This window comes from Leucoraja erinacea, chromosome 2 (genome assembly GCF_028641065.1).
Source record: "Leucoraja erinacea ecotype New England chromosome 2, Leri_hhj_1, whole genome shotgun sequence".
Taxonomy (NCBI): Eukaryota; Metazoa; Chordata; class Chondrichthyes; order Rajiformes; family Rajidae; genus Leucoraja; species Leucoraja erinaceus.
The window spans coordinates 58,958,622-58,975,855 of NC_073378.1; the positions used below are offsets into that span (position 1 = coordinate 58,958,622).

The 17,234-nt window shown below is 46.3% G+C and overlaps 1 protein-coding gene across 6 annotated transcripts in view; it reads right to left on the reverse strand.

The window, feature by feature from the left end:
- Window positions 1-17,234, reverse strand: part of LOC129710317 (tensin-3-like) — a 484,648-nt gene that overhangs the window by 228,765 nt on the left and 238,649 nt on the right. For all 6 annotated transcript variants that reach the window (XM_055657243.1, XM_055657253.1, XM_055657263.1 and 3 more), the window contains one exon: window positions 6,205-6,243. In XM_055657243.1, the coding sequence (XP_055513218.1) occupies window positions 6,205-6,243 (39 nt within the window). The remainder of the gene's footprint in view (window positions 1-6,204; window positions 6,244-17,234) is intronic.

Here is a 17,234-nt window from a genome sequence, read left to right on the forward strand (position 1 = left end):
CACCTGCGTGACGTAACCCTTGCGCATGCCGACGTACTGATGGTGGGCGCCGACGTACTGATGGCGTACGTGTAGCGCGTGGTGACGCATGGTTACGCACGGTGATTCACGGACATTGCCTATGCTAATTTATTATGCGTTGCCGTGCGTCAACGTCCGTAACCATGCGCCGCCCGTACGCCGTCGGCGCGCCATTTGTGCGGCATTTGAGCGCTGCACCACGTGACCACCCGGGTATAAAGAGCGCGAAGTTTTGAAAAATAATCACTGGGAAAATCCTTCCATGGAGATCGGACTAAGTACGAACGACATTGCAAATGGCTCCCAAATAAGCAGGGCCTTGAAGAGCACATGGTGCGCGACTGTCGTACTGCTAGACGACGGTCACTACCAGCCTGTCGTGTAAATGACGCACAAATTACGCTTCCACTCTTCCTCAATATGCCCTTGGGCTCTACCATTCATAGCATATCCCTTGCTCTGATTAGACCTCTGAAAATGTATTTGTCAGAATTAAATTCCCTCTGCCATGTTCCACCCAACTCTTCATCAATATAATTCTGGAGCCTAGTAATGCCTTCCTCACTATGAACAACACAGTCTGCAAATGTACTAATCACACCTTCTACATCCACATCCAATTCACTAGTGTATATAAAATGCAGTAAGTGCCCCAACACTGATCACTGTTGTTTACCACTGATCACAGGGTTTCAATCACAAAAGCAGCCTTTCACCATCATGGCACTGTGGCGCAGCAGTAGAGTTGCTGCATTAGATCGCCAGAGACATAAGTTCGACCCTGATTACGAGTGTTTGGCTGTACAGAGTTTGTACGTTCTCCCTGTGAACTGCAAGGGTTTTATCAGAAATATTCGGTTTCCTTCCACACTCCAAAGACGTACAGGTTTGTAGATTAATTGGCTTAGTATAAACGTAAATTGTCCCTAGTGTATGTGCATAGAGTTGATGTGCAGGGATCGCTGGTCGGTGCGGACTTGGTGGGCTGAAGGGCCTGTTATATCTCTTGTATCTCTAAACTAAACATTCAATCTTTAATTACCAACAAAATCCTGAGGAACACATTCGATTGAATGGAACGGGAGGGTTGTTGTTCCTCAACTTCTAGCTGGGATTAGGCAATGGCTTGCCCAGAAGGTAATAAAAATAAAAAAGCAAAAGAGAAAGCAAGCAGAGAAAATGGGCAGAAGTTATTGCTAATTGGGCATGCCAAGGAACTTGGACAGGGTGGTGGTGGAGATTCGCCATCCAGTGCGCTTGAGGACTACACCTGTGGGATGGGCCCGGCAGCAGCTCCCAACTGACCGGGTGAGGGAACCGGAGCATTGGCTGGATGACCACAGGATCATGTGGAGACCGAGCACATCATGGATAGGAGTCTCACTCAGTTGGCCTCAGTGGTAGTTGTCCAGTCAGCTGTACTCAGGAGGCTGGGTAACTGCCAGGGAAAGGAGTAGGCAGAGAGTGCAGGAATCTCTTGTGCCTCTCCTCTGTAAAACAAGTATACTCTTTTGGATAGCATTGGGGAGAATGACAGTTCAAAGGAGAGCAGCAGCAACAGTCAGAGATCTGTGGCAACAGGCCTCTCGCTGAGGTACAGCAGGGTAGGGGCTATAGTGTTAGTCAGACGGGGCTATAGTGATAGCAGTCTTGTTATTTAGAGGGACAGGCAGCAAACAGGATGGTGTTTCCCCACCTCCCCTCCCCCTACTTCTCCCATGTCAGAGACCAAGATTTGTCAAAGTGGCTACAGAACATAGAGTAGACAATCAGAACCTTTTCCCCAGGATGGAAAAAAACAAATACTAGAGGGCATAGCTTTAAGGTGATTTGGGGCAAGATTTAAAGGAAATGTGCCAGCCAACTTTTTTTACACACCAGAGGGTGGTGAGTGGCTGGACTTTGGAATAGGCACACGGATATGCAGAGATAGAGGGATACGGATTATGTGCAGGTGGATAAGAGATGGTCTTGGCATTATGTTCGACACAGACCTTGTGAGCCAAAGGGTCTGCTCTTATGCTGTACTATTCTATGTTCTAGGAGTGGGAGCGGGAGCAGCAAGGAGTTGTTGGGCACATTGAATGCACATTGGCACAAATTACATTTGTCGTTTGGTAATTTCTGGATTACTCCCGGTGCAAGTGGGGGTAGGAATAGCAAGATATTAGAAGTGAATGCATGCCTGAGTAGTTGGTGTAGGTGGCATGGATTCTGATTTTTGGCCCATTGGAACATCTATTGGTGCAGACATAGAAACATAGAAAATAGGTGCAGGAGGAGGCCATTCGGCCCTTCGAGCCATTCATTGTGATCATGGCTGATCGTCCCCTATCAATAACCTGTGCCTGCCTTCTCCCCATAATCCCTTGACCCCACTAGCCCTTAGAGCTCTATCTAACTCTCTCTTGAATCCTAGATCACCTGTACAAGAGGGACAGGTTGCATCTTAACTCTATGACTGTATGAAGAACAAATCTGGAGCAGAATTCTGTAGATTTTCATTGTGTTGGTACAATCCTGGAAATTTTGATAATTTGCCAACCTGCCTTGGATCTCATCGGTTCTAACCATTTACTCTAGCTCTCCACATGGGACCTTATTAAAGGCTCTAGTGAAGTCCAAGTAGATTAAATCAACAGCTTTGCCATCATCAATCAAGCTTGTTAATTCTTCAAAGAAAACCCTCTTAGTTCCTCAGACAGGATCTCCCACCAGTGAAGACTTGCTTACAATCCCTGATCAAGCCCTGTCTTTCCAAGTGACGATTAATCCTGCTCCTCAGAATATTTCCATAAGTTTTCCACCACTGATACAAGATTCACAAGCAGATAATGACCAAAAAACACCCATATTACAAGTCCTTTGCGCTCTTAGAAAGCGGGTAATTTTACCATTTTCCATAACGCCAAGATTTTTTTAAATCTTGCTGTATTTACCTTTTAGCCAACATAAGAGTGAATTTTATTCCGTATCTAAATTTTTGTGAATTCTATCAGAGCAGATTTCCATAACTGGACAGCCGTAATGTGGGAGTCACCTGTAGCTGACTTACCCCAGCAGCTTTTCTTGAATATCCTACCAACAACTAGAGAGCAGTCCTGAGCTACTATCTAACTCAATGGAAACTATGTTTGATCAGACTTTACTGGACCTTATCTTGCACTAAACGCTATTCACCTTATTCACTTTATCATATACCTATACACTGTGAATGGCTTGATTTTAATCATGCATTGTCTCTCCGCTGACTGGTATGCAAAAGCTTTTCATTGTACCTTGGTACATGTGACAATAAACTAAACTCAATATACCCTCTTTTTTCGTTAACATGCTCTAGAATATCACCTCCCCGCCATCTTCCAGCCACCTTCTCCCTGAATTTGTAACTGCGGTTTCTTTCTGCATAGTGAATGTGATGAGTATTTCTTTAAGACCTTTTCCACATCTTCTGGCTCCACACACAGATTGCCCCATGACCTTAATCATTCTCTGATTACCCACTTGCTCTAAAAATGAGCACAAAAAGCCATGGGAGTTTCCCCAATATTGTCTGCCGATGATACCATTCCTTGGTTAAATACAACATCCTCCACCCTCCACATTGGATATTTCTGAAGGGCCTCGCCTGTTTTCAATACTCTGTATCTGCCACATTTCCCTTGTTTTCCTTTACCAAACCCACAATATTTGATGACACTATTCCTTGGATATGCCTTCATTCACATTTCACCCTCACATTGGCCCTGTATGTTTGCTCTTTCATTTTTTAAAAGACACAAAATGTAGCTTCACACGCTAGTAGTTGCTCCAGGTCTGGGCACTGCAGTAACTCAGCAGGTCACGCAACATCTGTGGAGAACATGGATGGGTAAAGCTTTGGGTCGGGACACATCTTCAGACTGAGGAAAGGGTCTGAAAAAGGGTATTTTTCAAGGCCTGAAAGAAGGGTCCTGACCCGATATGTCACCAAAGGGTCCTGACCCGATACCTCTGCTCAGGACCCTAGCGGAGTCAAGGGATATGGAGAGAAGGCAGGAACAGGGTACTGAGTGCAGATGATCAGCCATGATCACATTGAATGCCGGTGCTGACTCGAAGGGCCGAATGGCCTACTCCTGCACCTATGGTCATCCTTTTTCTCCAGAGATATTGTGTTAGGAGGGAGAACGATTGAAAAGAGGTGGGTCAGGGCAAAGGCTGACAAATGTTGTGGATACAGGCTGGGGAGGAACGGATACCCATAAATAGTATTATGGGTACTGGTTAAAACATTCTCACTTTATAAATTCCAATATCTCCAAGATCTTCAGATTCAGGCAATCCAGTCAATACTGGGGAAATTAAAATCCTGATTAGTTTGAGCCGATTTCTCTCCCACCTCTCCGTGATTTGCGTAATATCTGCTGTGTCTACAGCATTCTCTGGTCACATTAACTCTTTAGAGTTTATGACCATATTCCTACAAAAAGGATTGAGAATATTTACCTACAATTACCTACAATTGGAGTACTTTAAATTGAAGAAGTTGAACCAAGTTTAAAATATGGTACCTTAAAATTGGCCTGCTCTCACTAATTTGTTTTGACAGGTTGAACATGCAGACACAAAGTGAAGTACGAAAGGTACGCTACGCAGGTTAGATCAGAAGGAGGCACTATTGCTACATATCTGTGTGTATGGATACATCTCAGCACGAGAGACTCATTCTGCAAATGAGAGTTAACAACATTACGGAACTCAAGCAGGAGTCAAAGGAAGTAAAAAATAACTGCAGTGTAATAATGACATAGTGAGCTACAAAAACGCCACACCATCACTGAAATCCCAGCAAAAACAGAGGGCATTCGTCGCCTTTCTTTAAAAGGTGAAAGTTGACCCATGTCAAAAAATGTAGTCCATTTTTGGTCTAATTCTACCGCTTTCAAACATTGGAGATATTGTGAAGATTATAGCCTTGCGCTCAAAAGCACAAAGCACTGAGAATTATGTTTCATTCAAATACCTTTCACAACAGGCAGCAAAATACATGTCACTTTGAATCATTTTGTAATCACTATTCAGTCAGCATTGCTGCAGCATTAAACTTAAATTTGCAAAACGTCTCAAAGTGCTGGATTAACTCAGGCAGCATCTCTGGAGAACATCGATAGGTGAAGTTTCTGATCGGGACAATTCTTCAGACAAGAGTGTTTAAAGAGGCTGTTTAACTCTCAGGACCTTTTTTTCAAAAAAGAAAACAGAGTGTGTGCGAGAACTGTTCTTTGGTGATGGACTTAAGATAAATCCACTTCAAATTTTTTTCCATGGTTAACCACAAAATAATTGATTATCTGTTCCACGGGTGAAAGGCCACATAAGTTACATAAACGGCGCTTCAGGCTAATCCCAGCACTAATAAACAGAAAATCAAAACACAGAATTATGTCTTTCTCACTGGGGATTTATAAGGTCCTGCAGGCATATGCTGCTCTTTAGCATTATGTTTCAGAATGTCGACTGAACAATGTTTTCATTCATCCACAAATCGGCTTTAAAGACCAAGGCCCATTAGTTCCCTGGACTCCGAACTACTATTTAAGAAAACAGCGACATTCTAACGATCAGTTGATAAGTGTGAACTTTAATACTGGCGCATGGCCAGCGAACATGTTTGCTTCTCTCTCGCTCTCTAACCATGTGACAAATTCAGTCCAAGGTCCATGTGCACAGCAATTCACAATCCAAAATTAGTAGTCAGAGCACGATCAGGCTACCATTCCTATATTTTTTCTGCCAATTAACATAATAAAGCAATACTGCCATCAAATGAGGGTAAATGTTTTATATTTCAGTAATTGGAGCAGCAGTCCTTTTAGTTTAGAAACAGTGAGGAAACAGGCCCTTCGGCCGACCGAGTCTGCGCCGACCAGCGATCCCCGTACACTAACACTAACCTACACACAGTAGGGACAATTAACAATTTTACCAAGCCAGATAACCTACAAACCTCTATGCCTTAGGTATGTGGGAGCAAACCGGAACTCTTGGAGAAAACCCACGCAGGTCACGGGGAGAACATACAAACTCCATACTGACAGCACCCGTGGTTAGGATCAAATCCGGGTCCCTGGCTCTGCCACCCAGGCTAATTCGATCAGAGAATTACCATGAGAAACATTGATGGCACGATGAGTTACTTACCAGCTCATAGTTGACTGGTGGCAAACATGGCGTGACTACCTGAAATGAAAACCAAACCAAAATAGTTAATTTCAATTGTAAAGCAGACAAAATAACACATTCACAACAATTACAGCATTTTGCGTCTACCAAATTCCATTTTAAAAATGGGAGCTCATGAATTGAGAGAAAATGATAACGTCTCTACTGTTTTTTCAAAGCAAAATATTAACCAGCTTTTTGCGGGCACATTCTTTAAGGAACAACACCCACTTCGTGATAATAGTCAATGTGCAACTAAGCCAGAGCAAACTAAGAAGGTAAATACACACCCGGTAGATAACACCAAACCACATTTGTGCTTTTCCATACATTCAGCAAATTTGTGCACGAGACCTGGCGTGAATTTGCATCTTTAACAGCCCATATTGGGCAATGTTTCAATGAAGAGGAAAAATGCTTCTCTCTCTGTTTATTCATTGCAATACATAATGCACTGTCTCCGTGATCTGAAATGAGTACTACAGATTTAGTTTAGTTTAGTTTAGAGATACAGCGTGGAAACAGCCCCTTTCGGTCCACGCCGACCAGTGATCCCCGCACATTAACACTATCCTATAACCACTAGGGATAATTTTTACATTTACCAAGCCAATTGACCTACAAACCTGTATGTCTTTGGAGTGTGGTAGGAAACCGAAGATCTCGGAAAAAAACCCATGGAGGTCACGTGGAGAACGTACAAACTCCGTACAGACAACACCCGTGTTCAGGTAAGGCAGCAACTCTACTGCTGCGCCACCGTGCTGCCCTCAGGAGATTTTGCAACACGTCTGCTTTCTTAAATTATCAGGATTATGATTGAGAAACATCAAAGCTCTCAGCAAGTGTTCAGTCGACATAGTGAAACATATTAAACGGCTGTTTTTTTTTTAAATGATTATTTTTGGAATGAGTACAAGTTATGGGTATGACATCAGAAAGTTATAAATAATGAATCTCATTATATATATCGTTTTCTGTATAGTTACGTGCAGAAAACAGAGGGCAGCATCATGGCACAGCATGATGAGCTGCTGCTCAGCTCCAGTGACCCAGCAGCTGTCTATGTGGAGTTTGCATGTTCTCACTGTGACTGTGTTGCTTCTCGCCAGGAGCTCTCGATTCCTCCCAGCAGCAAAGGCATGCAGGTAGATAGATCATATGAGTGTTCAGGTAAGTGGTAGACTCACGGATAAGCTGATGGGAATGCGGGGAGAAGAAAAGGTGTTTAGCCTAGCAATAGTGTAAAAATGCAATCAATAGTCGGTGCGGACTTAGCAGGCTGAAGGGTCTGTTTCCATGATCTATGATCCAAACTGTTTTATGGTATATCTTGAAGCTCTTGGTGGTATTTTGTCATAAGCGTGAACTTGGCAATGTTATTTGGTCTACATGTGTTGTTGCGTGAATGTTATGGTTTGCTTCCTGCACTATATAATGTAAATTACAAAAATACTAAAGGTTTGGTATTGCAACTGGCAGTTTACATTAAAAATGATTTTAAAGTTTGTGACTACTCTTGATTATCAAGGCCAAATACAGGTGTCAGTGGTTATGGGGAGAGGGCAGCAGAATAGGAGTGAGAGATAAATCAACCGTGACTCAATGGCAGAGTGGATTTGATGGGCCGAATGGCCTAATTCTGCTCCCATCACTTATAAACTTATGACAGTGAACTTAATTGTACAACTTACTACGGTGATGGCATTTGAACTCTGAACCTCCCGTGTTATAGTGCCATAATCACTCTATTGCAGCATACTTTCGACTGTTAACAATGTCGTGCATAAACAATATAATGTCTCTCTAAGGTGGGGTGGACTGGAATACAATCACATGGTTCACATGGTTTTCTCAAAACCAAGTACTGCTTTATTGAGTGCAAATTGCTAAATCACTTGGACCTTCATAAAATGTATGGCAAGAAACTGCTCTAAAACCTTCATACCTAATCCAGAATGCAACTGATACAAAATGCTACCGTACATATGGGAACTATTCTGAACAGTTGTTAAATATTGGTCTTCTTCATCCCTTCAAGTGGACATTAAATCTTGACCATAACCAGCTGGCCTCACAGACTTAACGTGCAATGTACTCAGCACATTTTACTTCGGAGTCACGTGAGTGACTACGTGAAGAACCCGCTCAGCACGCATGCGCGGCATTACGTTTCAGCAGGCAACAGCGGCAGGCGGGAGTCAGGCGCTCCCGCTACAAGCCTGAAAGAGGAAGCTTTAGGTAAGTACTTACCTTCAGTTTAACCAGCGACTCGCGTCTGTTTGTTGCTCCAGGTGCAGACGCAAGCGGCCCCCGTTGGACTCCAGGGAAGGAGCGTTCCGTTCACGAAAGGGGGAGAGACGCCACCAGGACCGCACACGCTGCGGTCCACAGACAGAGCTGCGCCGGTGCCAGTCCAGACGCAAACGGCCCCCCTTGGACTAGGGAAGGAGTGTTCCGTTCGCGGAAGGGGGAGAGAAGGCACAGGACCGCACACGCTGTGGTCCACGGATAGGGTGCTGCGCCGGTGCCAGTCCAGACGCAAGCGGCCCCCCTTGGACTCCGGGGAAGGAGTGTTTCCGTTCCATCAGAGGGGGACAGAGGGCGGTAGGACCATCAACCCGGTGCTACGCCATCCCTGAAACCGAGCCGAGCCCAGTTTCGCTAGCGCCTGAGCAGCGGACTGGATGTCAAGACATCCGGCCGGTGGTATCCGATTCGTCGGACGGGGACGTCTCACCGCCCGCTTAGGGCAGAGACAGCCGCCTGAGCCGCATGGAGCGGCTCGTGGAGCATAAGCTCCAGCGAGACTTGCTTCGTGAGGAGCAGTTTCGCAGAGGGAGTTCAGGCACTCCCTCCACAGTGCCTCGTGCACTGGCCATTGCTTCCTCCTCATCCGAGGACAGCTTTGACGACCAGAGCTGGGCTGGTCAAGAAGAAGGGGCACTGGCTGAACAACATCGGGAGTATGCTTTGAGGTACAGGATCAGGAAGAGTTGCTGGGTGTGGCCGCTACATGGTTTCACCACAAGCAAGATGGCTTTCAGTCTTAACTGATGGCCAGCCTACTACCTGTCCTTTCCAAAAAACCTCTCCAAGACAGGTAGCCATGAGGCGTTGGTTTCATCACGCCTCCCCTAAATTGCATTTACTCAAAGTGCCCGCCATTAATGGGGGATATATTGAGCAGTACATTTAACCCAAATATCTCAAAATTGCATTTGATACTCTGACGTTGGCTATCCATGTCCACCTGCTCATTTCAGAAGGGCAGGGTAGTATGGCAAAACACCTGACCCTGCTGTTCAACTTCTCAAGGGAAGTCACAAACCTGCCCTCAATCTATGAAATAACAGGACTGTGAGAACGCCGACCTCACAACCACAGATCCTGCTACCTGACACTTACCAAACCAGTCCTAAAAAACTGGACGAAGTGTTCAAACCATTCGGCACAAGTGGGCAGAGTCTGGAATGAGCACCAAACTAAACCAGACAGCAGTAACTCTACGCGTCCACCAGGGGCGTCTACCTCATGGTACTGGTGAAAGCTCAGGGCCTGCATGTCAATCCCATAAGCCTTTTAGGCCAGGGCCAACAGCAGGCCCCATGGAAAATGCGCCACTCCCCAACAAACATCGTCCCTACAAGAACAAGGAAACAGAAACCGAAGAAAACAACAATGAAGACAGATAAGTATGGTTCCTACCATCACATAAAGGTGAAGGGTTTGTACTAACAAGGGGTGGGTGAATCACGCCTGGTTAAGAAGCTATCACTCTTGGTAGTTATATACCAAAAAATATATTCAAGGGGAATAGAATTAATATCTTGCCACCAATTCAGCAAGCACCCCAAGGGGTCTACCCTCCCACGATGGTGAATGTCGCACCATCATTGATTAACCACTTGAGTATTTCACCAGGTATACCCACTTATGGGATTTGTAACTTCTACCATGGATCCAAGGATACTTTATGGTAGACATCGACCTTGAAGATGCATACTATTCAGTACCTTTTCATATAAGTTTTCGGATATACCACAATTACCTGGATGGGGTAACCATGATGAGCATTGCCATTTTCATTCACTGCACATCTCGTGTGGGTATGTGACAAATAAACTTGATTTGAGTATCGAATTGACATTTAAGTCGAAGCTATTCCAGAATCAACCAGCCCTGACACTTAAGAAACATTCCGTCATGGCATGTCTATATATTAACGACAGACTATGCTTGGATATAGCTTATTAGCTGCTTAGCTACTAACTTATTTAGCGGGCTCTGTCATATATCCAGATATTTACGTTGACCATCCACAACATTGTCTATCTGGTATTCATTAAGACTGTCAGTTATGGTAACATTTAATTACCAATCAACTGCGTGGCAAAGTAATTGGGATAGTAGCAGCATTACCAGCTACTGAACATTGTACCTTTCCTATGAGCTGAGATACTAGTGTTCAAATTATCTCCATACCTGTAATATGGGGGCAAATGGACTAATCTGGAGTGTTATCATGGAATTTATCTGCATAGGAAGGATTATGGCTGTACACTTCCACCTGTTTTGAGTAACATCTTGTGTGTCTCATATTCCGCCTGGGGACCTTGCGTCCAGATGGCATTAACATTGAATTCTCCAAATTTTGCTAGCCCTTGCTGTCTCCTCCCCTTCCTTAACCCTCTAGCTGTCTCCTCCCACCCTCCTATCCACCCGCCCTCGGGCTCCTCCTCCTCCCCTTTTCCTTCCTTCTTACCCCCCACCCCCCATCAGTCTGAAGAAGGGTTTCAGCCGAAACGTCGCCTATTTCCTTCGCTCCATAGATGCTGCTGCACCCGCTGAGTTTCTCCAGCATTTTGTGTACCTTCTTATGTGTCCTGATGTGTTACTGAGCTTGTAATACTTAGTGTCAACGCGAATTGACTTAAACGTGTTATATATTAAATTACTTACTTCTAGTGAAGCATTAAGTAATGCACCATTTTACATGTTCGTTTATAAGTTAACAACATCACAGTGTTGGCATATACCAAACCACTTGGGCGGAGAACATCGATATTAGGTGACAATTTATTAACAATTGGTAACCGTATGTCGTCAAACATGTTTGACCATCAGTAACTTATCTATCAGGTGAGCTAAATGCTGTAAACAAACATTTAAACCAAAAATATTTGCTGAAATTACTAAGCAATATGGACACCAGATATCGATTTCCTTATATTCAATTAAATCGCCACGTACTAACCTATGTCGCATGAAACCAATCTCAAGGCAGCGGTGATGGATACATTCCCGCGTATTGAGGGGTGGGTGGAATCTAATCTCTATGTTCTCCCTTCCTTCTACCTCTTCAATAGGTACTACGGCTTCATCAGTCGGGTACTACGCAAATTACAGTGGACTAAGTCCACAGGCATGGTTCCCAGTGGTCCTCGACATGGTCATTAAAATAATTGCAGAATTGGGAAGACCACTGCTGTGCTTGGATCAGCAGCACTATCAACATGATGACAGCATTCCGTCGCATATCCTAGGGAACATACCTGAGCAACATCAAGAAATGGGAAACTGTTCCAAAACAGGAACTACACATTCAACTACAACAAAAAATTGTACTGGAGTTCCTGGCAGGTCTTCACCACAATGAAGGAAATGTTCTGTCAGCCTAATCAACTTGGACACCACGACAACAGGGCAAAGGGTACCACTCACTGGTGATCAGATACAGGAGAGGTATATTCAATCCATTCCCCAGAAATAGGTACACCCACATTGGGATGTCAGTGAAATCCTGACATACCTTAGGGGATGATCACCAGCCAGGTCACTCACCCTGGAACAGCCTACCCTGAAGATGGACATGCTGGTGGCCTTACCTCAACACAAAGAGCCAGTTCTCCCATCTACTGCGATTGGACAACATGGTTATAACACCAGATAGTGTCACATTTCCCATTCAAGGGCTGGCCAAACAGAACAGACCAGGAACATCAGGTCCAGTCATGAAATTCCGGGCATACCCACCTGAACCACGTTTTATGTGTCATGACCCACTTACATCGACACAATAAGGAATACTGAGGGAGAGGAAAAAGCCTTATGGGTCAGCCACAAGAAACCTCATGGTCGGGTGACAAGCTAAACTATCTCTAAGTGGCTCAAGCAGGTACTGGGAGTTGCTGGAGTAAATACTAACGTGTATAAATCTTATTCCACCAGGACAGCTTCCACGTCAGTAACTAAGAGGATGGACGAGCCTATGGACCACATCCTGGCTACAGCAGGGTGGTCTAGGGAGTATACGTTCCAAACTTTTATAACAAACCACTGACAGAACCTGTATCGTTTGCAGAAAAAGAATCTGCAAAAAATATATAATTTAAGCCCGGGGGAGCATTTGGTCTTGTTGTTAATAACACCATTATTGTTTTTACAAACAGATTCATGGTTGATTATGATAACACACTTCCTCCCTCGAATGACTTCGGCAGCGAGTGAAGTATGAACTGTTACACGGTTTGAAATCACAGAGCTTTTCTTCACTCACTCACGTGACTCCGAAGAAAAATAGTAAGATTAAACGAGAACTTACTAGTTTGAAGTTTGATCTGTATTTTATGAGGAGTTACGATGAGGGATTACGTGCCCTCCGCTCCCACCCTCAATAATATGGGTCAAACTGATAAACTGATGTCTCCTTTTCTTTACTATGTTTACTTCAATAACTGTGTCTATCTGTGATTCCACACCGCTGCTTTGAAGTATGCCGCGTATGCGTGCTGAGCGGGCTCTTCACGTAATCCCTCATCGTAACTCCTCATAAAATACAGATCAAACTTCAAACTGGTAAGTTCTCATTTAATCTTACTATTTTACCTACATATTCATCAAAACTCAATTTTTAAAAGGGTCCTGCTGAGCTGCACATATATCAACTATATCAGCTATTGTCATAATTGACATATGAAAATGTGTCCGACTACCAGAGCGAATAGTTTGAACACTGAAGCCACAAAAAGGTAGCAATTACAATTCCAACAAATTGAACATACAGAAAGAGGTCGCTCGCTGGCTGAGGAGTCACTTGTTTCAATGGAACACATATTCCTCTGCAAATAACTTGTTCCAGCCATAGTCTACAGTGTGTTAATCATAGCGTAAACAAGATAGAGAACGTGATGTGATGCAATAAATGCTTTTTCTGTTTATTTAAGAATGAAGTGTGGCAGGAAGATCAGCATTTATTACCCAACCAAAATTGCCCTTAAGGGCCTGTCCCAACTTTTTCGGCGACTGCTGGCAACAGTCATAGGTCGCCGAACATTTCGAACATGTTGAAAATTCAGCAGCAACCGGAAAGACTCTAGGAGACTATTCACGACCATATAGGTGACACCCTGGCGACATGTCGCGGGTTGAAGCCTGTATGGTCGTGAGTAGTCGCCCAAAGACCTTGTTTCCAGTTGCCGCTGGATTTTCAACATGTTGACATTTTTCGGCGACCTGTAACGACCTATGACGGGTCGCCGAAAAAAGTCGAGTAAAAGTGACAGGCCCTTTAAGATGATGTTGCCATCACGACCGCTGCATTTCTTCTGGTGAAGAGACTCCTACAATGGGAAGATATTCCTACAGCTACAATACTCCCAATATTTAGACCTGATGACAAAGCTGTCACAGTCTGCCCTCTCCTCATTCGCATCCACTTCACCTCCCAGTACTTTTCCACCGGTCCCTCCTTCTCCTCACCTGCATGCCTGCCACTCCCCTCTCATCAGCCCATCTCTCCTCACCTGTTGCACTCGGTTGCCTCTGATCACCAATTAACCCGGTATATAGACTCTCCTCACCGTTCACACTGTGCCAGATTGTTCTCAGCATTCATGCAAGACTCTCCAGCGATTTCCTGACTGACTACACGGATTCGAACCTGCCTGCCCCTGACCATTCCGTCCTGTCGTCTTCCCAGATATCACCTTCCGCCTTCTGTCCCCGACCATGGCCTTCGTCCCGTACCTCCTGGTTTATGTCTGCCTCTCTCTTGGGCTGTTTGGTGTATCCCTGCAACGGCTCCTCGACTTCCTGCCTGGCTTCGACTCTCCCTTCGTCTGTCCCTCACTGGTTTGTTTGCATCGTGTGTTGGATCTCCTGGTTACCGGACCTTCCGCTACCCCGACTATGTCTCTCTTCGGAACCCTCGCTCAATCCTGAGCCTCTGTGTGAGTACGGTGTACCCAGTCCTGTGTTACTACTCTGTGTTACAGTATCGTAATAAAGTTCATGACCAATTATACCTGCCTGATTCTGTGCTGCTATTGGGTCCAAGCTATACCCGTTACAAAAGCAACTGCAAAAAAAGACAACGTGCAGGAGTAACTCAGCAGGTCAGGCAGCAGGTCTGGAAAACAGGATCGGTGTATGGAAAAAAGGATTAGTTGGTGGGGGCGCTGCAAGCCAGCAGCGTGTTAGTTTTTTCAACTTGTTTTGATTTTTTCGTGTGTTTTAATGTATGTTTTTAATGTTTGTGTGGGGGGGGGTAAGGGGGAAACCATTTTGGCCACCTCCTCCACGGAGAGGCGACTTTATCCATGTTGCCTCCTCTGTGGCCTAAAAGCAAGGATCAGTGCGGCCTTTCCCGGAGACGCGCCTGGGGCTTCAGCCGTGGCCGCAGCGCGGTCTTTCATCGCGGAGCGAGCGAGCCCTTGCGGGGGGTCGCCGGAGGGAAGCGCTCCATTCGCTGGCCCACGGCAGCCTGAAGCCACGGTCTGCGGAGCTCCAGCTGGCGCGGTGTCCGCAGCCTGGGATCCCTTGTTGGGGACCCCAGAGGAGAAGAGCTCCGACTGCCGGCCCACGGCCAACTTCTACCGCGGGCGTAGATGGGACTTACCATCCGGAGCGGGGTCCTTCGCCAGGGATCCCTGGAGAGGAGCTCCGACCGCCAGCCCTGTGGCCCTGCAGTCTGCGGTGCTTCTGGCTGAGGCGCGGCGGGGACTTTAGATCTTCGACCGCCGGCCTGCGACCTACACCATCTTGAAGCCGCGGTCTCCAGTGGGGATGCACCGATTCAAGACTTACTTGCTTACCTTGTCTGTACATCTAGACGCCCGCAGTGGCGACTGCGGAGGATTGAGGTCCCGATCACGAATGAAAATGGAGGAGGACTGACCAAATTATGTGCCTTCCACCATAGTGATGAATGCTGTGGTGGATGTTTGTGTAAATGTTTTTATTGTGTATTGTGCGATTTTTGTTTATTGTACTGCTGCTGGCAAATTCATTTCACTTGCACTTTATGTGAACCTCTTATTAGTAGCATTAACTTGAAGAGATTTTGCAGTGGAACACTAAAATGTAGTGTCTGAACAAGGGTCCTGACCTGAAACGTCATCTATCCATGTTCTCCAGAGATGCTGCCTGACCTGCTGAGTTACTCCAGCACAATGTGCCTTTTTTTGCAAACCAGCATCGGCAATTCCTTGTATAGACAAAGAACCTGGGAAGCAATTCCACGTAAGTCAGAGTACAAATTGGAGGAGAGCCAGCAGCTGGTTATGGTTTCATTCCCTTACTGCTCTTGTCCCACTTGATATTAGATGTTGTTGAGATGGGAGGCACTGTTGGAATAGCCTGGCTGGGTGGCTCTTCAGATACATTGCTTTTGCTAAGTCTCCTTAAGTAATGATAAGTATTTCCAGCATTAGCGAGTTTTTTTTTTTTAATTTACTGCATCTACAGGTTTCACCTCTTAAACTCTATAAAGGTACAGGTGCACAACCTTTTATCCGAAAGCCTTTGGACCGGACACTTTTCGTAACTCAGAATTTTTCGGCTTTCGGAATGGAAGATTTTTAGCGTAGATTTTAACGGCTGGCGCAGTGGTAGAGTGCTCGGCTCATATCCGCAAGGTCGCGAGTTTGCGCCTCGATCCCGGCAGTTACTCGATCGCGAGTTTGAGTCTTCAATGTAGTTTTTTCTTGCAGAATAGGAGAGAATAGGGAGGGTTAGGCTGGGATCATTCTCTGCGAGATGATCTTAGTGCGGGAGACAAGTGTAGGAGAGGTGTACTGACTGTGTGGGCAGAACATTGGAAGTGATTGCCCACCATTCTCAAAAGCCGCTGTGTCTCCCTGTCCCTCCAACTCCAGAGGAAGCCGCTCCCCGATGGGCCGCTACGGCGACAAGTGGCAGTTCGCCCACAGCCCGAGCTGCGCCCCCTCATCCGCAACCCGGGTTCCTCTGGAGTTGGAGCGGGGCTGGGCTAAAGTTGTTGCTGGCTGTGAGTCTCTGGGATCTCCGTGCTTGCAGTGGGGCCTGGGGGTCGGTGTCCGGATGAGGGGGCGCAGCTCGGGCTGTGGGCGAACTGCCACTTGTCGCTGTAGCGGCGCTTCGGGTGGCCGGAGACGTCAGGACCATCAGGAACCCACTCCCCGATGCGCCGCTACAGCGACAAGTGGTAGTTCGCCCACAGCCCGAGCTGCGCCCCCTCATCCGCAACCCGGGTTCCTCTGGAGTTGGAGCGGGGCTGGGCTAGAGTTGTTGCTGGCTGTGAGTCTATGGGATCTCCGTGCTTGCAGTCGGTGTCCCATTGGTCCTGACGTTTCCGGCCACCCCCCTGGAATGGAGCTGAGACTGGGAACTGTACCGCCCTTGCCCCCTCCCTCTGCAACTGCAAACAACCCCACAGTTCCAGTCTCAGCTCCTGTACAGTGGGGTGGCCGGAGACGTCACAGCCCGAGCTACGCCCCCTCATCCGCAACCTCAAGACCAAGAAGCACCTTGCACACCATCAGCTTCGGTCCCTACGGGGAGCGTGTTCCTCTGGAATTGGAACGTGGCTGGGCTGCTGCTGGCTGTGGGTCTCTGGGATCTCCGTGCTTGCAGTGGGCCTGGGGGCGGTGTCCCGTTGGTCCTGACGTCTCCGGTGACTGGCACTGGATCCGACGTGAAGGCAGTGCAAAACCCCCGCGCCGGTGCAATGGGCGGGGAACTGGAGAGGG